Genomic DNA, 26769 nt, shown 5'->3' on the forward strand with positions numbered 1-26769 from the left:
ATTGTTTCCATGAGTTTGTCCAAAATCTTATTGATAAGATGAAAAAGCCTCGTCAGAGCTGTAAAGCCAACACATACTGGTAAAGAAAGCATCTATAGCACCATAATCTACTGGTTTGCTACAGACATGGCCATTAGCCACTTGGCCGATTACCTATCTAGAGACCCTTCACCTACAGTCCAGTCCTACCGAAAGTCATGCATTTCAGAAATAAAAAATAAAATAAAATGGCATTTTCCCAAATTCTGAGTATTAAACATGTAAGCATCATATCAATGCGGAGAGCACTTAATCTCCCAAAGATACAATATGGTATAACGGGTCAGAATTCAAACAGTATGCTTTTTTTGCTGGCAGAACTTCAAAACAGAACTGCCCCTAATCTCAGTCCAGAGACCATTCCTTACAACAGGCTCCGTTTCTCCTGATTGCTTTAGCAAATTGGTATTGTACAAATTCAAAGCAGGGTTTGGATAAAGCTCTCAGTTGCAGGGTAGGGTTGGGTGCTATGAGTTCTAATGCTTTTGACCACCCTTCACTATACTTATCCCACCACGGTGCGGCTGACGATGTTGGACATTCAACAGATAGCACTGGCTATTAAAAGAAAAAAATACACAGACGCTACAAGTTAAAATAAAAGGCCAACTTCTCAATTACGCTAGTCACGGTGTGCAGGACAGATGTGAAAGGGGAGAGACCAAAAGGCCATTTCAAGAAAAATAACTCGAGGGTACAGACTCTTCATTAAAACGACTGACTCCCTCAAAAATATTTACCAGGTGCTTACACTGGTCGATGAAAATATGCTGACGTAAGCGAGCTAAAGAAAGAACTGTTTTGTTTCCTTTGAAATACACTGATTCAAAATAGCATGTGAAATCGAAATAACGCTACTGAAAGCTTTGTATTAAATAGTCTGTCGTCACTTGTCTTTTTCACACCCCTGCCTTTCTCGCTCATCCAGTGACTAGCATTTTGTAACTTAATGTGGGACTGGATAGGGTGGAGTAGAATTAACTTCATGCTGTCCACAATAATACGGCTAGTAATGCTAATTGAAGATACTGTTCTTGTACTTACTGATTTTTTAATTTTTCCGCTGTGCGTATGAACTCTGCTTTCCTTGTCCGGCTAACTTTCTGCTTCCAGTTTTGAAGCTGAAAAGGACGCATCCCACCTGAAGTACCAAAACAGCTATCATTCTACACAGAGAACAAAAGCAAAGTCACCGTCAGTAATAAAAATGGCAAGAGATGAAGGCAGAATTCTTTTCAGAGAGAAAGTCAGTAATGAAGTCTCTTGGGGGGTAATTTGGGGGCCCATCTCATTTAATTAAAAAAAATACATACTATATGGTGACTAACATACCATAATAAAAATAAATAAATAAATAAATAAATAAATAAATAAATAAAGATAAAATACATTTTGTGGAAGAAGGAATATATACCTGAAAATGCTACATTAAGAAATATTAAGTCTCTGGGGGATTTTTACAAAAAGATCTAATTATTTCAGTCATTTAGCAATATGTATTAAACGCTTATGACATGACCTGTGGGGTGCCAGACACCAGGGAAACCATGACGACCCACATCAATATGGCCCCGGCAGGGCGGGGGGCAGATTTACAAAGAAAAGAGTAAACGATGAATAAAAAAAAAAAAACACCACTTGCAATAAGTGCTACTTAAGAAATAAACAGGACTGAAAAGGCAATAATGGGTTAAAGGACTGTTTTTTCAGTTAGAATGGCCATAGAAGTTCTATTGAGGGGATGAGGCTTAAGGAAGATGGGAGCCAGCCCTGTCAAAAACAGTAAGGAACGGGGTCCCAGGCAGAGGGCCCAGCATGTGCAAAAGCCTCAGGACCGGAAAGACCTTGGCTGGTTCAAGCAGAGAGAGAGCCATGGGGACATGATGTCGGTAAAGGTGGGGAGCTTGATAGGAGAGGAAGGTAGGCAGGCAGGTACGTGGCCTGTCACATTGGCATTTTAAAGTCACTTAGGGGGTGTGGATTTTACTCAAGCGTTTTGAGCAGAATACCATGATACACGTAATTTTTCAAGAAACTCTTTCTGGCCATTTTCGGAGGATCAGTTGGTGGGTGGTGGGGTAGGAGGTACAGCAGGACTGGAAGCAAAAGGATCGAGGAGGCAGCTGGTACAGCAACACGGATGAGGAAGGATGGTGTCTCGGACCACTGGGGTGGTGGCAGATAGAAAAAGAAGTAAGACGAGGGGCGGCTGGGTGGCTCAGTCGGTTGAATATCCAACTCCTGGTTTTGGCTCCAGTCCTGATCTCCAGGTCCTGGGACTGAGCCCCACATCAGGCTCCACGCTCAGTGCAGAGTCTGCTTGTCCTTCCCCCTCCCCTTTTGCCCTCCCCGTGCTTTCTCTCTCAAATAAATAAAATCTTAAAAAAAAAAAAAAGAAGTAAGACTAAATACACTTTAGATCTATAACCAAGAGGAATTGATGACAGATTGATGTAGGAGATGAGAGAGAAAGGAAACAAGGCTTTACATTTCTAAGAGCAAGCAAAAAAAAAAAAAAAAAGGTAATGAATTTAGGAAATATTTTTTTCACTGAGATGTAATTCACATTACCATATAGTATGTCTATCTAAAGTGTACAATTCAATGGTTTTTAAGATATTCACAAACGTGTGCAAACATCACTACTCTCTAATTCTGGAAAATTTCCATCATACCAGAAAGAAATCCCATACCCGTCAGCAGTCACTCCCCACCCGTCTTCCCTACAAACCCCTGGCAACCATTTATCTATTTTTTACTCCATGGATTTGCCTGTTCTGGACAATTAATATAAATGGGGTCACACAATGTGTAACCTTTTGTGTCTGGCTTCTTTCACTTAGCATAATGTTTTCAATATTCATTCACGTTGTACCATAAATCTGTGTTTCATTTCTCCTTATGGCTGAATAATATTCTATTATACAGATCTACCATATGTTATCTGTTCATCAGTTGATGGACAATGGGCTATTTCCACTATATGGCCAATATGAATAATGCTACTATGAATATTCGTGTGCAAGTTTTAGTATGAATCTGCTTTCTCTTGAGCATACAACTCAGTGGAATTTTCGGATCATAAGGTTAATTCTACGTTTTACTTTCTTGTTTTAAAAATTGGGTTGTTGGGGTGCCTGGATGGCTCAGTCAGTTAAGCGTCTGCCTTTGGCTCAGGTCATGATCTCAGGGTCCTGGGATCCGAGTCCCGAATCAGGCTCCCTGCTCGGCAGGGAGTCCGCTTCTCCCTCTCCCTCTGACTCATGCTTTCTCTCGCTCGCTCGCTCGCTCTCAAATAAATAAAATCTTTTTAAAAAATTAAAAAAAAAATTGGGTTGTCCTGAGGCACCTGGGTGACTCAGTTAAGCATCTGCCTTGAGCTCGGGTCATGATCCCATGGTCGTGGGACTGAGCCCTGAGTGGGGCTCCTTGCTCAGTAGGGAGTCTGCTTCTCCCTCTTTCTCTGCCCCTCCGCCCAGCTCGTGTTCTCTCTCTCTCAAATAAATAAAATCTTTAAAAAATAAAAATAAAAAGATAAAAACTGGGTTGTCTTTTTATTATCGAGTTGGAAGCATTCTTTATATATTTGGGATACAACTCCCTTATCAGATAAAAGACCTGCAAATATTTTCCCAATTTCCCTGAGCCATCTTCCCACTTTCTTCGTAACATCCTTCAAAGCACAAACATTTTCAATTTTGATAAAGCCCAATTTATCCATTTTATCTTTGGCTACTTGTGCATTAGATATCCTAAGGAAGAAAGATCCAAAGGTCATGAAGACTCACATCTACATTTTTTTCTAAGAATTTTATAGTTTTATCTCTTACATTTAGGTTTCCATCTATTTAGGGTTAATGTCTGTATATGGTGTGTGGCAGAGGTCCAACTTTGTTGTTTTGTATGTACATATCCACTTATCCCAACGCCACTTGTGGAAAAGAATCTTCTTTCCTTATTGACTTATCTTGGCACCCTTGTTGAAAATCAATTGCTCATAAACATAGGGTTTACCTCTCCACTCTTACTGATCTGTACGTCTATCCTTGTGCCAGTACCACACCGCTGATTACCGTAGCTTCATAGTACGTTTTGAAATTAGGAAGTGTGAGTCCTCCAACTTTGTTCTTCAAGAGTGTTTTGGCTATTTTGGGGCCCCTTGCATTTACCGTATGAATTTTAGGATCAGTTTACCACTTTATGCACAAAAAAGGCAACTGAGATTTTCACAGGGACTGCACTGATTCTGTAAACCAGTCTGGGGAGTATTGCCATCTTAACTCTTCATATTCATAAACCTAAAATATCCAATGATGTAGGTCTTCCTTCCTTCCTTTCAATGATGTTCTGGAATTTTTAGAGTATAAGCTTTGCACTTCTTTCGTTCAATTCATTTCTACGTATTTTATTCTTGTGATACGACTGTAAACAGAATTATTTTCTTAATTCCATTTTTGAATTGTCCATTGCTAGTATATAGAATTAAAACCGATTTTTATTAATTGCTTTTTTATCCTTCAATCTTACTGAGTTTATTTGCTCTAGTTTTTACATGGATCCTTTAAGTTTTTTATATACAAATCATGCCAGCTGCAAATAAGGATAGTTTTACTTCTTCTTTTCCAATTTGTTTCTCTTGCCTAACTGCCCTTGCTAGAATATCCAGTAGATAAGTGGTGAGAATGGACATTCTTGTCTTGTTCCTTAGCTTATACGGGAAGCTTTTTTTTAATTTTTAAAATTTTTTATTATTTATTTATTTATTATTTATTTATTTTATTTAGATGAGAGAGAGAGCACAAGCAGGGAGGAGGGGCAGAGGGAGAGGGAGAAGCAGACTCCCTGCTGAGCAGGGAGCCCAACATGGGACTCGATCCCAGGACCCTGAGATCATGACCTGAGTTGAAGGCAGACACTTAGTGGACTGAGCCACCCAGGCACCCCTGTGGAAAGCTTTTAATCCTTTGTCATTAAGTATTATGTCAGCTGTGGGCATTTTATAGATGCCTGTATCAGATTGAGGAGTACCCTTATATTGCTAGTTTGTTGAATGTTTTTTTATCATGAAAAGGTATTAGATCTTGTCAATTGCTCTTTCTAAATCTATTGAGATGATCATGTAGTTTGTCCTTTATTCTATTAGTAAGTTCTATTATATTGATTAATTTTCATATGCTGAACCAATCTTGCATGTCTGGAACAAATCCCAACTAATCATGGTATGTAATTCTTTTTATATGTTGTTAGATTTGGGTTGCTCCTATTTTGTTGGGGAATTTGCATCTGTATTCATAAGACACACTAGTCTGTTATTTTCTTTCTTGTGATTTCTTTGTCTGATTGTCTGATGATGATTGTGGTATCAGGGTAATAATAATGAGTTGAAAAATGTTGGGGGCACCTGAGTAGCGCAGTCATTAAAGCGTCTGCCTTCGGCTCAGGGCGTGATCCTGGCATTCCGGGATCGAGTCCCACATCGGGCTCCTCCGCTGGGAGCCTGCTTCTTCCTCTCCCACTCCCCTGCTGTGTTCCCTCTCTCACTGGCTGTCTCTCTGTCACATAAATAAATAAAATCTTTAAAAAAAAAAAGTTGAATGAGTTGAAAAATGTTCCCTACTCTATCTTCTGAAAAAAGTTTGTTACAAAACAAAAAGATACATTGATACTGATTTCTGTATTTACCTTCCCATTTACTTACAAGTACTGTTTATTCACATTCCTCTTCATGTGGATTTGAATTTCTATGTAGTCTTTTTATTTCAGTTTAAAGGACTTCCTTTAATATTTCTTGTAAGGCATATATGCTGGCATATATGTTAGTGTTTGTCTGGAAATGTCTTAATTTTTCCATTTTTAGAGAATAATTTTGGTGGACATAGAATTCTTGGTTGACAGTCCTTTTCTTTCAGCCCTTTGACTATTCGTCACACTGCCTTCTGGAATCCAAGGTTTCTCTGAAGAGATGTCGGCTGTTAATCTTATAGAAGATTCCTTGTATGTGTGAAGTTGCTTCTCTTTTGGTACTTTCAAGATTTTTTTCTTTTTGTCTTTGTCTTTCAACAGTTTGATTCTTATGTATCCAGTACGATCTCTGAGTTTGCTCGGCTTGGAGGTTCATCAGGCTCTAACGACATGTAGATTAATATTTTTCGTCAAATTTGGGAAGTTTTCGGGGCACCTGGGTGGCTCAGTCAGTTAAGCCTCTGACTCTCAGTCTCGGCTCAGGTCTTGATCTCAGCATCATGAGTTCAAGCCCGGCACTGGGCTCCACACTGGCTGTGGAGGATACTTACAAAAAATTGGGGAAGATTTCAGCCATTATTTCTTCCAATATTCTTCATGGTGTCTCACAGGACTCTGAGGCTCTGTTCATTTTTCTTTTTTTCTTTCTGTCCCTCAGTCTGGATAATCTGAATTGGCCTATCTTCAAGTTTCCTGACTCTTTCCTTTTGCCAGCTCAAACCGGATGTTGAGCCCCTCTAATGAACTCTTCATTTGAGTTCTTGTACTTTTTAATTCCAGATTTCTATTTGATGTTTTAACACAATTTTAATCTCCTTATAGGTATTTTTAATTTGGTGAGAAATCATCCTCATGCTTTCTTTTAGTTCTGTAGCCATGGCTTCCTTTAGTTTTTTGAATGAATTTAAAAGAGCTTATTTAAAGTTTTTGTCTATTATTTCCAACATCTAGTCTTCCTTTGAGATAGCTTCTTTTTACTGCTTAAAAAAAAATTATCTTGTGTGCAAACCATACTTCCTTGGTTTTTTTGCATGTCTCATATTTTTTTTGTTAAAAACTCGACGTTTAAAAACTATAATTTGGTTAATATAAATATTATATTAATATATAACTATTATTATATGATATAAATACAACAATTATTAAGAAAATATAATTTAACTCTGAAAATGAGACTCTCTTCCAACGCCAAGCTTTCCTGTTGTTGCCGTTAGTCAACTTTCTGAACTAATTCTGCAAAGTCTATATTCTTTGTTTGTGTGGCACTGAAACGTCTGCTGGGTTAGCTCACTTGTCACCTCATGGTTGACCGGTCAGAGGTTTTGCTAGATGCCATGAACAGTACATCTCCCAGCCCTCGCTGAGCGGGTCTGTGTGCATACCGGGACATAGCTTCAACATGCAGGCACGAGGTTTACAGGTCGACCTTAGCCTTCACCTTCACTTGCACAGAGCTTCAAGGCCAGCCAAAGAGGAAGGCTTAGGGCTTTCTCAGGTCTTCCCTGGTGTATTGGTTTCCCACTGCTATGGCAACAACTTACTACAAATTAGTTTAACACAACCTTGCTGGCTTAAACAACACAAATTTATTCTCTCATAGTTCTGGAGGCCCAGTTATAATAAAGGTGTTGACAGGTTTGTGTTCGTTCTGGAGACTTCAGAGGAGAATCTACTTTCATACTTTTCTTCAGCTCTTAGAAGCCACCTTCATCCTTGGCTCATGCCCCTTCCTCACATCACCGTATCCTCTTGTGTCCATTGTCACATCTCCTACCGCTGGCTCTGATCCTTCTGCCTTCCTCTTATAAGGTCCTCTTATAAGGACCTTTGTAAATACATTAGGCTCACACAGATAATCCAGGATAATCTCCCCGTTTTAAGAGTCCTAATTCAATCACATCTGCAAAGTCCCTTTTACCACGTAAGGTCACAGAGTCACAGATACTGGGGATTAGAATGTGAATATCTTTGGGGGGCCATTATTCAGCCTACCACACCTGAACATGGACATAACCCTATGTATGTGCGTGTTTTTCTAGAGGAAATCCCTTATGAGTCATCGTGTCAAGTCAGAGAAGAAATGTAGTTATTACTGAAGGACTACCCCAAGCAGCCAAGGGCCCTAACACTTAGGCCATCAGAGGGAAGTTCACTTAAGAAACAAAACAGAAGGGGCGCCTGGGTGGCACAGCAGTTAAGCCTCTGCCTTCAGCTCAGGGCGTGATCCTGGCATTATGGGATCGAGCCCCACATCAGGCTCCTCCGCTATGAGCCTGCTTCTTCCTCTCCCACTCCCCCTGCTTGTGTTCCCTCTCTCACTGGTTGTCTCTCTCTCTGTCGAATAAATAAATAAAATCTTAAAAAAAAAAAAAAAAGAAACAAAACAGAAGACACAGTCCTACCCTGGTTTAAAGCAGGGCCATCCACTAGTGTGACACTGCTAGAGATATATTTAAAAACTCATAATTCAACTACTAAAACGATTAAGAGGGAAATGGCATTTGAGAGGAAGGTAGAGAGATCTGTGGTCTTCAGTCTTGAAAGGCATTGGTAAGGGGGATTATCAACAAATAATATACAAATATGACAAAGGACAGACAGGGCACGTTATTACTTTTCATTATGGGTAAGACATTTATAGGGTTCCACGCCCTAAGGAGGTTGTAGAATAAAATAAAATATAAAATGTTTCTAAAACTTCAAAAATAATTTCTCCAAAATAATTTAAAGGAACTGTTCTAGCCTGATGTAAGTCCCCCTCTATTCATATATTGAGGGCCTACCCCCCTTCGTGACTATATTTGGAGACAGGGCTTTGAGGAGGTAATTAAATGAGGTCATAAGGGTGAGGTCCTATTCCAACAGAGCTAGCGTCCTTATAAGAAGAGGAAGAGACACCGGTGATCGATCGATCTCTATGTGTGCAGAGGAAAGGCCATGTGAGGACACATGAGAAGGCAGCTATCTACACGCCAGAGAGAGACCTCACACCCCCAAAACAATCCTGGCGGCACCTTGATCTTGAACTTCTAGCCTCCAGAACTGTGATAAAATGAACTTCGATTGTGTGAGCCACCCCGTCTGTGGTATTTTGTTATGGATACCCCAAAAGACTAATACAGGACTTCTAGTAGTTAGTGAACATCTCCTACATCATGAGGTTGCCATCAGGAAAATCTCTCCTCAAGAAAACACTAGTTGGTTTCACTATCAGAGTCAGTGGAAATGTTCATTCACTTAATCGTGTGACAAATATTCAAGTTCAGCGGTAGGCTGAGCATTTGAATGTGTAGGTATGTGTGTGGTATACTGAGGGACGTACGAAGATGGATTAAATCCTCAAAAACGTCACAAGAGGGTACAGCAGTGATTCTAATTCCTTTTTTTAAGGCTGGAACACCCTTGAGAGACTCTTCTCTGTTACTTACTGCTGTCATCTTCAACTACAAGGCTGTGCCTCCCCTAAAATGATGAGAGCACATAAAGCAGGGTATCTCAACCTCACTCCTGACATTTTGGACTAGATGATTTTTTTGTTGTGGGGGGCTGTCCTTCGGCTTCTACCCACTAGATGCTAGTTGGACACATAACCCATCCCGACCCCAGTCGTGACAACCAAAAACGTCTCCAGACATTGCCAAATGTCGGGGAACGGATAAAACATTTGAAACAGTTCCACAGGCAATTTTGGTCCAAGCCCTGGAAGGGCAAACCTCTGAGGATCACCAGAAGGGACTGATAAAAAGGTTCATCAGGGGCGCCTGGGTGGCACAGCAGTTAAGCGTCTGCCTTCGGCTCAGGGCGTGATCCAGGCGTTATGGGATCGAGCCCCACATCAGGCTCCTCTGCTATGAGCCTGCTTCTTCCTCTCCCACTCCCCCTGCTTGTGTTCCCTCTCTCACTGGCTGTCTCTCTCTGTCAAATAAATAAATAAAATCTTTAAAAAAAAGGGGGGGGGTTCATCAATAACAATCGTAGGCAACTTGTGAGAAATGCAAATCAGGAGACAAAACACGGTTATGGGAATTTAGAGAACAAATCACTTTGAACGAGAGTAAGCCAGAGAGGTTTCATGGAGAAAGCCAGAAAGACGGCTAAACCACTAGGATCATACATTAAACAGAATGTTAAAAATTATTTTTAAAATATTTTATGCATTATGTATTTTTATATATTTTACTTTTTTTTCCCCCTGAGACATTTGGGCCAGAGTTGGAATAATAAAGAGAATTACAGAGGATGTGTGAAAACATTTGCCCAAAGTGGAATTTCCTGAGCTCATACAAGTAAAGACAGAAAATTGCTATATTCCCTTAGAGGAAGAAAAAGATGGAACTTGCCCTCAGCTCACAAAGACCTTTCTTCAGGTTTGGATTGATCCTTAAATATTTAGTGAGAGTCTATTATGTTCCAGGACTAAATACAAGAGTGGAACTGGGAACACAATAGTGAATAAGGCTTCCAAAAGTTTCTGCCTTCATACAGCTTACATTCCATGGTGTGGGTGGAGGTATGGAGAAAAATGAAAATATGTAATAGAGCATACAGTAATAAGTGCTATGCAGCAAAATAAAACCAGAAAAAGGAATAGGGCATGCTGAGTAAGGGGATTCGGTCTGGGGAGGTCATGAAAAGAATCACTGAGCTGAGGGCATTTGAACAAAGTTACATGAAACACAGACGGCCATAGAACCAAGAGGGAAGAGCATTCCAAGCAATTACAAAGCTTATAAGGTAGGAGAGAACTAGGCATGTCTGAGGGTCAACCAGGAGGCGGGTATGGCTGCAGAAGACTCAGAGCAGGGGACTGGAGAAGAGCTAACAGGGAGACTGTGGGGGTAACTCACAGACCCTGTGGTCCATGGTAAGGACATCAGCTTTGACTAGGAGGGTTCTGGGCAGAAGAGTGTCATCATTGGACTGGATCGCCCTGGCTGTTGAGAATACTTTTGGAAGGCAAGGGCGTTAGAACAGAACCCAACTAGGAAAGTATTTCAGCCAGGGAGAAATTATGGTGTGGACAAGGATAGTGGCACTGGAGGTGTTAAGAGTGGGATTCCCGATTTATTCTGCAGGTAGAACATGGAGGAAATGCCCATGCTTTGGGCATGGACCGTGAGAGAATGAGAGCAGTGAAGGTCTTTGACTTAAGCAACTGGATCCAACCATTCTTGACGATCCTCTGGTCAGATCTTCTGGCAGATCTCTGGAAACACACCTGCCTCGGACCACCCCTTATTTATTATACCTCCTTGTGTTCCCAGCTCAGGTACAATAACGAAGCAGCCACCAATTACTGGGCACCAAATCTCTCTCCAACCAAGCGCTGTGCCAGGACCTTCCCAGACAGAAGGACCCCTGCTCGGTAAGGTGCAGTTACCAGATCCAGTTTTTGGAGAAGGCACCGAGTCGCGGAAATGATATGTTCTCATCACAAGGCTAAGAAGCGGCAGAGCCAGGGTTTCCACCCATATCTTCCCTCGATTCCAAAACCACATGGAGGCGGCTCTGTAAAAGCAGTTAAACGCACAAGCCAACAAAGCACAACGCCCGGCGTGGGCCAGGCCGCGAGCAAAGGGAGGCTAACGTCGCGCCTCCCGCCTCCGGAACCGCGCTGCAGAGGACACCTGCTCAGCGAGGGCAGGGACCCCGTCCCGCCCCCGGCACCCACATCCCCTCAGGCCCACGCCCGCCGCCAGAGAGGCTTCTGGCCCTTCTCCATTTACCTGTTGCGGCACCTGCGCTGCTCCCACTCCGCTCCCGCTGGCCGCGCCCGCCCCCGCCACAGCCCCGGCTACCGCGGTGGCCGCCGCCGCCACCACGACCGTCGTCAGGGCGGCCATCTTTCCTCGCCAAGCCGCTCGGGCCGCAGCGGCCACCCGGGGCCAGGGGGTTCCGGCCGCGGGAGCTCCTGGTCCTGCAGACCGCTGCCGGCACGGTGAAGCTCCACGGGACGCAAAGCACAACAGAGCCAAGGCGCAGGGCGGGGCCGAGATGCGGGGCGGGGCCCAAACGCGGGGCGGGGCCGGGGCGTAGGGCGGGGCCGGAGTTCAGGGCGGGGCTCTGCCAGGTTGCCGGGCGCCGCCGAGCCGGAGTTCAGGGCGGGCAGGGCGGGGCTCTGCCGGCATACAGGGCGGGGTCGGGGGGATAGGGTGGGGCTCTGCCGGGATGCAAAGCGGGACCGGAATGCTGAGCGGGGCAGGAGCAGGGGTGGGGTGGGGGCTCAGGGCGAGGCGGGAGCGCAGGCGGGGTAGAGACGTGGGGCAGGGTCTGTGAGGAGGGTGGGTCAGGGCCAAGATGTGGGGCGGGGCCGAAGTGTGGTGCGGGGCCGACGTGGGGCGGGGTCGGGGCGGTGTAAGGCCGAAGTGCAAGGTGGGCCGAGAGATAGGGCGAGACTCTGCGGGGATGAGAGGCAGGGCCACAGGGCTAAGTGGGGCTGGAGCAAGGAGCGGGTCTGGGGTTCAGGGCGAGGCGGTAGCGCAGGCGGGGTCGAGGTGTGGGGCAGGGCCTGAGTGCAGGGTGGGTCAGGGAGGGGCGGGGCCAAGATGTGGGGCGGGGCCGGAGCGCAGGACGCAACTGAGCCTAGGAGCAGTGTGGGGCGGGGCCAAGGCGGGATGCGGGGCGGGGCCGGAATGCGGACTGAGCGGGGCCGGAGCGCGGGCAGGGCGCGGCCCGGGTACAGTAAAGGGCGGGGCCGGGGGGCGGGCCGGGGGGCGGGCCGGGGCGAACCGCCAGAGCCTCGCTCTGTGCTGCTGCGGGTTTGTGCAAACTTTTCCCATGCACTTGTCTACGCTTATTCAGCAACATCTTTCTAAACCCCTCATTCACCTCCGGTCCCCTACCCACCTTTTCCTGTCAAATGTATTTGTGTCATATATGGATGTAGCTCTATCTATAGATACATAAAGATATTTTACATAATAGAACTTCTTTCTAGGTTTCTACTAAGCGCTGGCGAAACTGAGTCTAAATGGAAAAGCATTTATTTATGGGTTTGAACGATTAACTCTATTTCACACTTTCAATGAAACGAAGCAGGGCATGCCCCACACTGTCAGATACCACAGGCAGAAATGCCACACTTGGTCAAGAAGAAGAGAGATTTCAAAGATACTGTGTCGGGGGGGTTGGAAAAAAGCCATAGAAGTTTCCTGCAGTTCAAGCACAGGCAACCAGCGGCAGTTCGCCTGGTTCCCGGACGCACCGCCTTTTCCTCCTCTAAAGAAATGGATTCAGTCCTTCATCCCTTCACTCATTCAATAATATCCAGCTCCTACTAGATGCCAGGCACTGTTCTAGGCCTTTAGAATTCATTGTAGAGTTAGACACGCGGGCGCATGCAGGGACACACACACACACACACACACACACACACAGTTCCTTCTAACTTTTAGGGAATTTGAATAAGTAAACAAATAGGGTATTTACTGAGCTCTTATTTTGTGCTTGCACTGTTCTAAGTAACGCAGGGAAGTAGGTACTACTATTAATCTCCTTTTCACAGATATGGATACAAACCTAGGCAGCTTGACTCCAGAGACCATCCTGGCGGGGAAGTTAAATAGGGAGCTGGATAAAATGCTTCTGGAACCTGGAGAGACACTGGAGCTACAGATGTGATTTTGGTCTTCCTCTGTGTGTGGAAAATATTTCATTTTTAAAGATTTATTTATATGAGAGAGAGACACACAGAGAGTGAGAGTGGGGGGAGAGGGTGACGGAGACCTGCAGCAGACTCCCTGCCCTACCTGGGGCTTGATCTCATATCCCAAGTTCATGTCCTGAGCCAAAATCAAGAGTCAGCTGCTTAGCAGACTGAGCCACCCAGGCGTCCCTGCATGTGGAAAATATTTTACATAACTCTGAATGAGCTCACACAGGCGGACGATAAATTGAAGTCTGAGAATTGAGTCCTAGGGCTTTCCAACATAGATGACCACGGACAAGATGAGGAGGAGGGAGACTCAGAAGGAGCGATCCGAGAGAAGGGAGGAAAACCAGAAGTCTACGGAAGAAAAAAGTGTTTTGAAGAGAGAATGATCACAGACCCTGTGTGGTCTGCCGCCCGGAGCCTGAGTGAGATGAAAACAGAAATGCTGGTTGAGTTTGGCAACAGGGAAGCCGTGGCCACCGCAACAAGAATGCTGCCAGTAGGATGGTGAGGACCAAAGCCTCGCTGGGAGGGCTGAGGAGATACTGCAGGTAAGGAATAGACATGACAGGGATTCCATGATCTTGCGGTACAGGTGATCAGAAAAATGAGATGGTCGCTGGAAGGTGTGTGATCTTTGCTGTGTCGTGTTCCAAGGTGAGGACTAGTGGAGGGGGTCTGTAGCCTGGAGTCCAGGACACAAGGGGACAGGTGGACGTGGGCTCTTCCTGACTGCAGAGTTGCAGCCCAAGGTCATTGGTAGATGTGGAGAGAGAAGACGGCCTGGTCTCCTCTTCCCGCTAAGTAGGAGGAAGTAGGCAGCTTGGGTGTATTGTGAAGGTAAAGCCTCTCTAATTTATAGATGCACCATATTGTCCAAAATGAGGTCTGTTGCTATATCAGGCTCCTGTAACTGTTAGTCTAGAAAAATCTGGCAGCCTCGGGGGAAATCAGTCAATCAACAACTTCAGCTCAGGGGTCTCTACGAGGGGCATCACCGGAATGGATACTTTAAGAGAATGCACGCATAAGGAGGATGCCTGCTGTTTAAGGCTTTCAGCAATTTATTACAACGGAAAATTCCACGAAGTGGTTAAGAATCTCACAAACAGAAAACCAGAGCAGACCTCTGCAATGAGATTAGGCAGCTGCCTGGGACCTCACGTCCAGGCGCCTTTTCAGTGATCAGAGCTCCAGAACAGATTCGTATCATACGGTTTCATTTCTTACATTTTGTACCAATTCTAATTTAACATCAGAGGTTTGTCTTTCCTTAACCTCTTCTGTATTTGCATTTCTTTTCTCTTGCGCTGAAAATCTTGGCTCCTTACGCTATTAACATAGCCCTTCTTTGTGTTTTCTTGCAACAACTGCATACGTTCAAATTATTTTCCAATAGGTCCACTAACAGTAGTGGACAGTAACATTTTCGTGTTCTTTTTGACCTTAGACTATGTCCTGCACTAGAAAGCCCATCAAGAGTACTTATTGTGTTTGACAGTTTTGTGAAATCTGTCTTTTCTCTCTGTGGTTACGGAATCAGTTTGTATGCAGTTGGGTTCTTTCGATTGTATTTGTGTTCAGTTTCAGGGCTTCCTCTTTTTTATTTTCTTTCTGGTTTACTTTTTAAAAAAAAGATGTAAAACGTGTGTCCCATACATAAAGTCCAAACAATACAACCAGGTCTGTTTAAAGAAGTCTCTCTGTGCCATTTCAAATGATCCTCTACGTGTAACCATTTTTATTAATTTCTGGCTCAACTTTTCAGTTTCTTTTTGTAAAAATCAGTTTATATACAGATATAGATATATACATTTATACATAAGATATATGTAAGTATATGTATAATCTAATATATGTACTCTTTTTAAAAAAATTTATTGGGGGGGAGGGGCAGAAGGAGAGACTCTTCAAGCAGACTCCCTGCTGAGCATGGAGCCTGACCTGAGTGGGGCTCGATCCCATGACCCCTGACATCACGATATGAGCCAAAACCAAGAGTCGGGCGCTCAACTGAGTGAGCCACCCACGTGCTCCTATAGGTATTCTTATTTTTCCTTTTTTCTCACAAAAATAGGTAGCACATTGTATTAGTGTCTTGGGGCTGCCTTGACAAAGTATCACACACCAGGTGGTTTGTAACTCTAGCAATTTATTCCCTCACAGTTCAGGAGGCTGGAAGTATCTTCTTGGGGCTCAGAGGGGATAGGGGTCCCATGGCTCGCTCCTAGCAGCAACCTGCTGTATTCCTTGGCTTGTGGAAGCCTGACTTCAGTCTCTGTCTCTGTCTTTGCATGGGCTTCTCCACCCCCGCACCCCCCGCCGTGCGACGTCTCTCTGTGTCCAAATTTTCCTCTTTATAAGCAGTCACTGGATTAGGGTTCATCCTAATCCAGTAGGACCTTACCTCGACTACAGCTGCAAAGATCCCATTTCCAAATGAGTTCACATTCACAGGTACTCGGCGTTCGCACTTCAGCGTCTCTTTGGAGGACGCAATTCACCGCGTAACACATATTACATGTAATGCTCTACACCTTACGCTTTCCACCCAACAACATCTCCTGGAACTCACTTGAAGTCCCTCTTTTTTTTTTTTTTTTTTTTTTTTAATGGCGGCATCGTACTCCATTGTTTTATTCAACCAGTCCTCTACGGATAGATGGACAGGTTATTTCCAATCTTTCGCTGTTAAAAGTAATGATTCATCAGTATTTCATATCGGGGAAGCATATCTGTAGTGGAACTGCTAAGTCTAAAGATGAATGCAAACACAACACAGTCAGGTGTTGCTAAATTCCTTCCCACAGCAGTTGTATTATTTTGCACTCCCACTAGCAAAGCCTGAGGACGCCCATTTCTTTAACACTTTATCACAGTATTTTTTCAACTCTTTGGAATTTTGACAATCTGAGTAGGGGGAAAATTGTATCTCTCAGTAATTTTAATATGCTTTTCTCTTACGAGTGAAGGTCAGCCTTCTTCCACAAGTGGAAGGACATCAACTTTCCTTTCCTTTGAACTCTCTGTTCACATTCTCTCCCCATTGGTATTTGGGCTCCTCTTTCCATTTTTTAAAGAGCTCTTTTTCAATTAGGTGATTCTGATAGAATTTTGTGATATAAATGGCAAATATATTCTTCTAGGTTTTTAATTTATTTTGTGACTTTTGCTTTTTTTTTTTGCTTTGAAAAAGTTCTTTTTATTTTTAAGTAGTCAAATTTGTCAGTATTTTCGAATTGTCTTTGATGCTTCTGGATTTATAATCATAGTTGGAAAATTGGGAAAGCTTTTTTCACTCCAAGTTTGTAAAGAAATGATTTCTTGTTTTCTTGTGTGGTTTCACTTCTTACATGTAGATATCTGGATTATTTGGATTTCATTTTGATATCCAGTGTGAGCTATGGATCCAATTTTGCTTTTTCCCAAATGGCCATCTAGTTATGCCAACTACATTTATTAAAAACAGTATATTTTCACCACTGATTTTAGGTGTCACTTAACTTTTCACATATAATTGTCCTATTCTGAATTTTTTCTTTTTTTTTTTTTTTGAAGATTTATTTATCTGAGAGAGAGAGAGAGCACAAGTAGAGGGAGGGGCAGAGGAGGAGGGAGAGAATCTCCAGCAAACTCCCGCCTCCCACCTGCTGAGCCTAGCACCTGATACAGGCCCCAACCTCATGACCCTAAATTCAGGACCTGAGCCTAAATCAAGAGTTGGACCCTGAACTGACTCAGCCACGCAGGTGCTCCTATTCTGAATTTTCTACTCAGCCACCCAGGCACTCCTATACTGAATTTTCTATTCTGTCATTCTCTGTCTATTTACGTACCAATGAATATACACTTTTAAAATTATAGAGTCTTTATAAAATGTTTTCATATCTTATAGGTTTAGTTCCTCTCATTTAGAATTAATAGTCTACTTTGGGGGGAAGTAAGTCCAGGTATTTATTGGAATTACATTAAATTTATTAACTTGGGAAGAATTAACATATGTATGATATAAAGTTATCTATCCATGAACAAGGTATGCCTTTACATTTGTTCATGTCTACTTTCACATCTTTGAAGAGTAAATATTTTCCTTTAAGCTTATTCCTAAGTTTTTCATTGCAACTATAAGTGTGATTTCCCCTCCCTTCATATCATCTCACTAGGTATTCTCTGCATATATGAAGATAATAGATTCTTGTTAGTTTTTTATATTGCTACTTTAATCAACTCTTAGTTTTGGTACTATTTTTAGAGTGATTCTCTTAGGTTTCCACTTATGCTATTATATTATCTGCAAATAGAGATCGTGGTATACCTTCCCTTCTAATTCTCAGGCTTATATTCCAACTAGGAAGAAGGAAGAACACTGCAAGTTTAGGTTCCCCTGAAATCAGATCATGAGTCAAGGACTTGGGTCGCGGAGGGGGCTTATTTGGGAGGTGGTCTCAAGAAGCCAAGTGAGGGAATGGAGATGGGGAGGGAAGGGAGGAAAGCCTATAAAGAGGCTTTAGTGGTTATTGCTGTGGACTCATGGACTCGTTCTACCTAGGGACCTCCTAAAGAAGCTCACAGAACATTCCTCACAACGGCTCCACCAAGGGATGGAGAAGCTGACATATCTATCTAACAGATCCCCAAACTCCCTGGTTGAAGACTTCTCTGCAGGCATTAAATTCCAGCGTATAGAGGCTGCCACACACACGGACTAAACAAGCTCTCAGAGAAAGCCACTGAGCAAGAAGCAGAAGGGCGTGGGCACGAGTGGGAAGCTGTCAGTGTAGATGGGTTAACTCAGAGGTGCGACGGCTGCAATGTCTGCTACAGAGGCAAAGTGCAAAAGGAGCATGACAGTGAATCCAGTCCTCTTTATTTTTTAAAAAATCTTTCTTCTTTTTTTCCTAAGGATTTTATTGATTTATTTGAGAGAGAGAGAGAGACAGAGTGAGCGTGGGCACACACGCATGCAAGCACGCATGAGCAGGGGGGAGGGGCAGACTCCCCGCTGGGAGCTGGATGTGGGACTCAATCCCAGGACCCTGGGATCATGACCTGAGCCCAAGGCAGATGCTTAATGACTGAGCCACCCAGGTGCCCCTAAAAATCACTTTGCATAGGTATGTCTCTTGCACGTAGCCTATAATTGAACTCCGCTTTGCGACAACATGGGAGCCAAGTTGCAATCTTATATTTCTGGTATTCACTGTCATTTTTTGAAAAAGATACTCAATATTTACTGTCACCAATTCCCAACTTTCCATTCGCTCCTCCAATTCACCTTGACTCTGAGGTATCCAGTAGCAGCAGGAGCTGCTAGGAGCAGACAAGGAGGCAGAGGAAGGGCAATGAAAAGGGGGAGAGAACGGGCCTCCGTTTTCCACTGCTGCTTGCTGATTCTGGGTCAGGAGATGCAATAAACTGGACATATGATAGTATTGATTTAGGCAACATTGATATTTTAATACCAGAAGATGAGATTGCTCTAATACCCTAAGGAAAAAAAAGAGGCTATTTTCCAATTACAACTAACCAAGTTCAGCTTGATTAACAAACCAGTTACATGGCGTTACAGCTAGTGATTTGCAAGTGTATTGTTTTAAGGCAAATGTTTTGTTTTACTACTGCCTTGAAGATCACTGCTGCAAATTGAACAGATGGTGAAACAGTTATGAAAGATTTCATGCGTGGAACTGATTCAGAGACTTAAGCAAAATCAAATACATTCTTATATCCAGGCACTGATTCGCTCTTTCGAAAAAGACTTCATGGGGCACTCTCATGGGCTTCTGCCTTCGGCTCAGGTCATGATCTCAGGGTCCTGGAATCAAGCCCCCACTCTGCCCAGTCGTCCTGTTTTTGTCAGGCTCCCTGCTCAGCAGGGAGTCTCCTCGTCCCTCTGCCCCTCCCCCCTCCTGTTCTCTTTCTCTCTCTCAAATAAATAAAATCTTTTTTTTTAAAAAGGCTTCATTATTTTTTAAAAGTTAAAAAAAATATTTGTGCTCTTAAAGCTGAAGAATCTGTTAGATACTGAACTTTTCTTATACCACCTTTTTTTTAAAAAAAGATTGTATTTGTTTATTTGTCAGAAAGAGAGAGGGCACAAGCAGGGGGAGCAGCAGGCAGAGGGAGAAGCAGGCTCCCCACTGAGCAGGGAGCCCGACACAGGGCTCGATCCCAGGACCCTGAGATCACGACCTGACCTGAAGGCAGACACTTAACCGACTAAGCCACCCAGGCATCCCCAAAAAAGGCATCATTATTAACAAAATAATTGTATTACTGTCATAAATACACTAACAAAGGGATAGTGTTAGGGTACCCTATAGAATCCACCTGCATAAATTGACGGGGATGCTAGAAAGTTGCTCCATATTGACTTCTAAAATCAGAATAAGAGCGAACCAATACTATTTGCACATGGGGTGATGACACGTTCCACTATTTTCTTTCTCAAACACAAACAGTTGACCTTTAAATGACTATTTCCATACAAAACGTTCAATTGTTTAATCTTACCTGGATTTCTGGAAACTAAAAAGAAACGGTAATATAAAGGGTCCTCAGTCTTCCAGCTCTTCTTTCACTTCCGGGTAAGGTTAGGGTTCGCTGCCAGATACTCTCCAGCAGTCAGTCAGCTCCCCGAGGATGGCCCCAGAAGACTTACCGCTAACCAGTCACAGCAACGAGAGCCGCCAAACCAGTCAGCCTTTGCTTCAGGTAGGGCTGTGAAGGCCCCCTGCGGGCAGGTCTGCATGGAAGTGTAAACAGGTATTCAAAAAATAATCCCTTTTTGATCGCCTGTTGTGTGCCAAACACTCTCATTAACCCCATCGCTACCCCTTGGTGTACATAAATAAATTAAGGTGGGGAACCTTAGTTAACAAACTTTTTTAAATAATTTTTTTCTTTATTTATCTTTGAGAGAGAGAGAGAACACAAGCACGAGCAGGGGGGAGGGGCAGGGGGAGGGGCAGGGGGGAGAGGGAGAGGCAGACTCCCCCGCCGAGCAAGGAGCCTGAGGTGGGGCTCGATCCCAGGACCCTGGGATCATGACCTGAGCCGAAGGCAGGCACTTAACCGACGGAGCCACCCAGGTGCCCCAGCTAACAAACTTTTAAAGACAATTTGGCTTGAATACGGTAGAGCCGACCACAAAACCTGGACCCGACTTTACAATTAATACTTAATTTCCTCAACCACAAGAACCTCCAAGGCTATTTTTCTCCTTTTGAAGATCGTTTTTTTTCTGGCAGCCGGTAGACAATAGAGAAGATCATTGGTCGGGTTTGAAGGGCGGTTGCTGATTCTCCTGCGGGCAGTCCTAGGCTGGCATCCCTCATACCAGCCTTGCGGAAATGAAAAATATTCCAGGTGGTTGCTAGATAGTTCGATGGTCGCAACACTCAGTCTCCAAAGAACACTTGTCCCTGAGAATTTCAACCCATGGGATGATCATAAATTTATCACTTTGGGGGAAAAAATGGATTTCAGAAAATGTTATTGCAGGGTCATTCTTTTACAGGTCGATAGAAAATGACACTCGTGTCTCATCTCTATATTTCCTTGGACTTACAGGAAATTTTCCAGAAACCTCTAGCGCATAGGAATGAGATAACTTTTCACGTAAGTATTTACTCTTGCTTGAGAATTTTCAATAAAAAGCATCTCCCTATACGTAAGTGTAGAAGTTAAGAAATTGTACACCAAGAAAATAATAAAGAGAGCATCAAGTAGTGGTTGGGACTTCCGTAATGTTGGAAATTTTTTTATAATTATCATGTATTAATTTGAGCAGGTATACTAGGCTTCTTTTTATTTGAGAAAAACAATCATGTATTTTTTTTTTTTATTTAACAGAGACAGCCAGCCAGCTAGAGAGGGAACACAAGCAGGGGGAGTGGGAGAGGAAGAAGCAGGCTCACAAAGGAGGAGCCTGATGTGGGGCTCGATCCCAGAACGCCGGGATCACGCCCTGAGCCGAAGGCAGATGCTCAACGACTGCGCCACCCAGGCGCCCCAATCATGTATTTTTAAAACTATGGCTTTTTTTTTTTAATACCATTGCTTTTTTTTTTGGATTTTTATTACACACAGGCTGAGATAACCCTGATACTGTCAGTTGACCATTAACTGGTATCTAAAAAATATCACAAAAAGTAAATTTGGTTGACAGAAGCATTTTAGGGCTTGCTCACGCTGGAAGGAGAACCTATAAACGTCAGGGCCATTATCGAGGCGAGACTGTAGACACCAAGCCCAGGTGCCAAGGACAGGGAAATACATGGAAGTGGACATCCCACCCCGATTTGGGCAAGAAAATAGGTTGTAATGAGACATTGCTCAGAGGGTGTTATATGGATCTGTGAAGTAGCTGGTGGAAACCTTGGTAGAATCAAAAGACAAAGAAAGAAAAAAAGGAAAATTTTCTTTAAAAAAACAAGATTTTATTTATTTACTTATTTCAGAGAGAGAGAGTGCATGCACCTGCAAATGGGGGGAGGGGCAGAGGGAGAGGGAGAAGCAGACTCCCTGTTAAGCGGGGAGCCCAACGCAGGGCTCAATCCCGGGACCTGAGCTGAAGTCAGATGCTTAACCAGCTGAGCCACCCAGGCGCCCCGACAACACTTTCTTTTTTTAGCGCTCATGAAACATTCACAAAAACTGACCATATATTTAGGCCACAAAAACCTCAATAAATGCCAAAAAAGCAGAAAGAACACAGATATAATTCTCTGAGCACTAAGAAAATGGATTGAGAAGACAAAAAGACCCTGTTATGTGAAACTTTAAAACTCTCCTAAAACTCTAGAGCCAAAGAGGACATCGAAACTAAAATTCTGGTGACGCTACATATTAGTCTCCGTGGAATACAGCTAGAGCAATCCTCAGAAGCAAATTCGCGGTGCCAAAAGTTATATTAATAAATAAGAAAGAATAAAAGTAAACTAATGAACCAAGAAGACAGGGGAAAAATCAACAGCCAAACAAGGAAAGAAGGAAAAAATGAACTGAGAAATGTGAAAGCAGAAAACAATAAAATTTAAAATGGAGAAATGATCTCAATGAATAAATTTAACCAATTAAGGGGCGCCTGGGTGGCTCAGTTGGTTAAGTGGCTGCCTTCAGCTCAGGTCATGATCCCAGGGTCCTGGGATCAAGCCCTACATTGGGCTCCCTGCTCAGTGAGGAGCCTGCTTCTCCCTCTCCCTCTCCTCCCTGCTTGTGCTCTCCCTGGCTATCTCTGTCTTCCCCTCTCAAATAAATAAATAAAATCTTAAGAAAAAATTTAACCAATTAAGATAGGTAAACTACTAGCTAACCTGATTAGGAATTAAGAAAGCACAAATATATGTAATATAAAATGCAAAGGAAAGTAAAAGAATCATAGGAGACGATTTTGCTCAATTGCCTGCAAATAAATTTGAAAATCCAGATGAAATGAATAATTTTTCTAAGAAGATACAATTTACTAAAATTGGTAAGAGAAACATCTGAACGTTAACTATGAAAAAACTAAGAAAAAGGGAAAAAAATGTTAAATTGGTAGACTCCCAAAGAACAGCAGGCCCAGAGGACTTCACAGGCTAATCTGAACCAAATCTTAGGAAACAAGTAGGGTTCTGATGCTTTTTAAATTGTTCCGGAACAGAGACAAAAGAGACAAGCTTCCAAATTCTAGTAGTAAAAGTACCATACGCTTGTTACCAAAAACTGACAACAAGAGCGCAAAGAAAACTGCTGATGAAAATCAGTTATCAACACTGTTGCAAAAAATGTTTAGCAAAGTTTTAGTGAACGGAATCCAGAGGTACCTTAGAAGAATTAAGAGAAAAATAGATATTTTTTCCTCCTTAGGAATGCAAGAATGAGTCCACATAATTCACTCTGTTGGAAGCAGTTGGGTGCAGCCGGTTGGCTCGTTGCGCCTCTCTTTCGAGTGCTTTTGGAAAGCAAACACAAAGGCAAATCTAGCTATTAATTGTTGGGCTTGAGAAGGGCTGAAAGCCTACCAGATCCAGTGGAGCACTACCGATCTTTCCATCACATCTCATACCATAACGCCTACTCGCTCTGGATCACACAATGCCAAAAGTTTAAGCAAAAATTAATCTTCAACCAATTCAACTCAAATTCTTTAATGATCTCCTACTCAAAGAATTTGAGAACCTCTGTAACTCATGAATCATTGAACACTACATCAAAAACTAATGATGTATTATATAGTGGCTAACGGAACATAATAAAAAATTTTAAAAATTAAAAATAAAAGAATTTGAGAACCTCACTTTTTTTAACTACATAAAACTGCATTTCAGTTTTTAACCACCAGATGTCACCCGAGAAACAGTAAGCAAGAGTCTTCGCTTGATTATTTGCAAAAGTAAAATATTTTCATCTTTTAGGCATGAGAATTAGAATCTCCTTGTAGGAAGGTGCATGCCAGTGGAAACGTGGCAGATAAGTAAAAACATTCACATGTATTCAGACTCTCAAATATAGTCAACTGACGTTTCACCTAAATAGATTTCAGTTTCCCAAATGTTATACTCAATCTAAGAGTTCTTTTTAGTGGAAGTCACTGCAATAGTTTTTAATGCTACCAATTTCCATATGATCTAAAAAAACCAAAAACTCACCTACTTACACCAGAAGGTAAAACCAAAGAATAGAGACAAGTAACTTCAATGTTCGTGAACTAATTTTTACCGACAACCCCAGTCCCTTTTCTGTAATCTTATTTTCTTTTTTTCTTTTAAAGATTTTATTTATTTATTCGACAGAGATAGAGACAGCCAGCGAGAGAGGGAACACAAGCAGGGGGAGTGGGAGAGGAAGAAGCAGGCTCATAGCGGAGGAGCCTGACGTGGGGCTCGATCCCACAACGCCGGGATCACGCCCTGAGCCGAAGGCAGATGCTTAACCGCTGTGCCACCCAGGCGCCCCACTGTAATCTTATTTTCTTCTGTGTGTGACCACGCTCCTTCCGTGACCTGTCAAACCTGGCATGATCTGGCCACCTTTCCTGCTTCCCTCTCTTGCCCTGCTGGCTCTCCCACTGCCCTGGGCGTCTTTCAGATCCCAGAATGTGCCAGCATCCCTTTGCCTATGTTAGGGGCTCGGTCTGGAATGAGCCTCCCACCCTCCCTTTATCTTATTAGTCATGAATCTTCTGGACACAGCTTGAGGGTCAGCTCCCAAGGGAGCCTTCTTTGGCTACCTCCAGCACCATTTGGATTTGGGGTCCCTCCAATCTGCTTTTCCTTCAAAACAGATGCCACCATGGGTCATGATCTCTCTGTGTGATAAGGTCTACAGGGGAAGCTCCTCCATGGGGCACCCTTGTATCTCCGCCTCGTTGGCCACAGTGGAGTTTAATCAACAGCACTTAATAAATATTAGTTGAAGGAAAGAATTACTGAATCCGCATTACAATGTTTGTGCCCCTCCCCCATTGGAGCGCAAGGTCTGGGAGGGATGATCTTTGCTCTGTGCTGTTGCAATGCTAGGCCTGGTAGAGACCCACTGTTAGCGTCGATGCTGCTAGATGGATCCATGAATAAATGAATGAGTACATAACAGTGCAGTATGACTATTTCACAGCTGGGTGGAAGGGTGGAGCAGCTCTTCCACCGGGAGGTGGGCTCAGAAAGGGGATTTTTCCAGGCACCGCCATGATGTCGCATGGGGACCCGGATTGGGACTACTCAGTCAGTTATCCCACCAACTGTAGGCATTCATTCAATAGCTTTTTCCTGAATAGCCATTCTCTGCCTGTTACGCTGCTTGACCCTGGGGCTGCAAAGCCAAATGAGAGAGGGTCCTGGCCCCAAGAAGCTGGCCATCTTTGAGGGCAGACAGGCCAGTAGACCCATCACTGAAGTCCGCTATGGCCCACATCAATACGCCAAACAGTGCGTTAGAGGATTACACAGCTCAACAGAAATTAGAGTCGTGGCTGGGGGTCTTCGGGAGCGCTTCCCTAAGGGGGGGACACACCCCGGCTTTGTTTTCAAGGACAAGAAGCATTTAGTCATAGAAATAAGAGAAGAGGAAGCAGAGCTTTTTAGAGAACAACTTGAGGAAGGGCACAGAGGTTGGTTTTGGGAACCTAAAGAAAGTTGGCATGGCTCTCACCAAGCATGAGGCTATTTCGACCACAAGCTGGGAGACTCTCAGGGACCCTGAGAGAGTTGGCAAGCGAATTCCTCCATCCCCACGCTCCCAACCCCAATCTCCCAATGGGAATTTCTCTTTTTGCACAGAAGGCAACACTAAATGAGAGACAGCAGAAGAGAAGCCTCTGGCATGAGCGACAGCTATGGCGAAGGCTGGGGTATATACATCAGCATGAGCGTCTATTGTCAGTTTCCTAGGAAAGTAATGGAAGCTGGTCATGGAGGCCCAGCTAGGAGTCGGGACAATGCGTTGCACCTGCAGTAAGCCGCTCTAGTAGCGCGGGTTCCCCGGGAAACCGGAGCCTAAGGGGAAAGCTTACGAGCTGCCCCTTTGTAGGGAGGTGCAAGCCCAGGGAAGCCAGAGTGAGGGACAAGGGAATGAGTCCGGGGCAAATGCGAGAGAGGCTGGAGTCAGCCTCTGACTGGTTGCGCGAGGTGAATGCTCCATCTGGGATGGGCTCAGCAAGACCAAAGAAACTACTGCATCTCCAGGCAGCCCCTCAGGAGACAGGAAGGGAAAGGAACTTCTTTGCCGGCTCTTTCCCATTGCCTATGTCCCGTGGGTCGAGAGTCTGCCCCGTGGGTCATTAACTCTCCCGGCAAGGCGTGCCTCAGCCTCTCCAGGCACCTAGCAGAAGCCGGAGTGATACTACTTCACCAAAGTGAGCATTTATCACGGCTTTATGGTTTTTTTAGTGTTTTTGTTTGGTTGGTTGGTTTTTTTGTTTCTGGCCACCCATTGCTTTTCAGCCCATTTTATATTTGGAGAATGTCCTAATTTCAGAGCATTTGCTCTCCAAAGAAGTTGGAAGCCCTCTTGACATCTTCGATCTGAGGATGGAGGGTCCAGGTTCTGCCAATCAGACCCACCTCACGGGGACCTATATGCAGAAGCCATCGTGGCAGGGAGAGGGAGAGGGAGAGGCAGCTGCCTCCGGGGACCACGGCCAGAGGTTCCAGCTGTAGCTTCTAGCGTCCTCCACAGGGGGTGAGAGCTGGGCTGTCCCTGCCCTGGGACAGTGGGGTGTCCCTCGGAGCCATCCTGCCATGTAACGTGCACGTGGCTCCCAGTCTCGGAGCACCCGGGGCTGAGTCTATGGCCCTCACTGAGATCCTGACAGCTACTTTAAGCCTGTCACAAAATTTGTTTTCTGCTTCAACTAG

General features: G+C 43.9%; 1 protein-coding gene across 2 annotated transcripts in view; it reads right to left on the bottom strand.

Annotated features, from left to right (window-relative positions):
* Positions 1-11757, bottom strand: part of CCDC112 (coiled-coil domain containing 112) — a 30566-nt gene extending 18809 nt beyond the window's left edge. For both annotated transcript variants that reach the window (XM_026507781.4, XM_026507780.4), the window contains exons 1-2: positions 11508-11757; positions 1084-1205 (exon numbers count right to left, since the gene is read on the bottom strand). In XM_026507781.4, the coding sequence (XP_026363566.1) occupies positions 1084-1205; positions 11508-11624 (239 nt within the window). In that variant the 5' untranslated portion in view covers positions 11625-11757. The remainder of the gene's footprint in view (positions 1-1083; positions 1206-11507) is intronic.
* Positions 11758-26769: the final 15012 nt, after the last annotated feature.

This window comes from Ursus arctos, unplaced genomic scaffold (assembly GCF_023065955.2).
Source record: "Ursus arctos isolate Adak ecotype North America unplaced genomic scaffold, UrsArc2.0 scaffold_5, whole genome shotgun sequence".
Lineage (NCBI taxonomy): Eukaryota > Metazoa > Chordata > Mammalia > Carnivora > Ursidae > Ursus > Ursus arctos.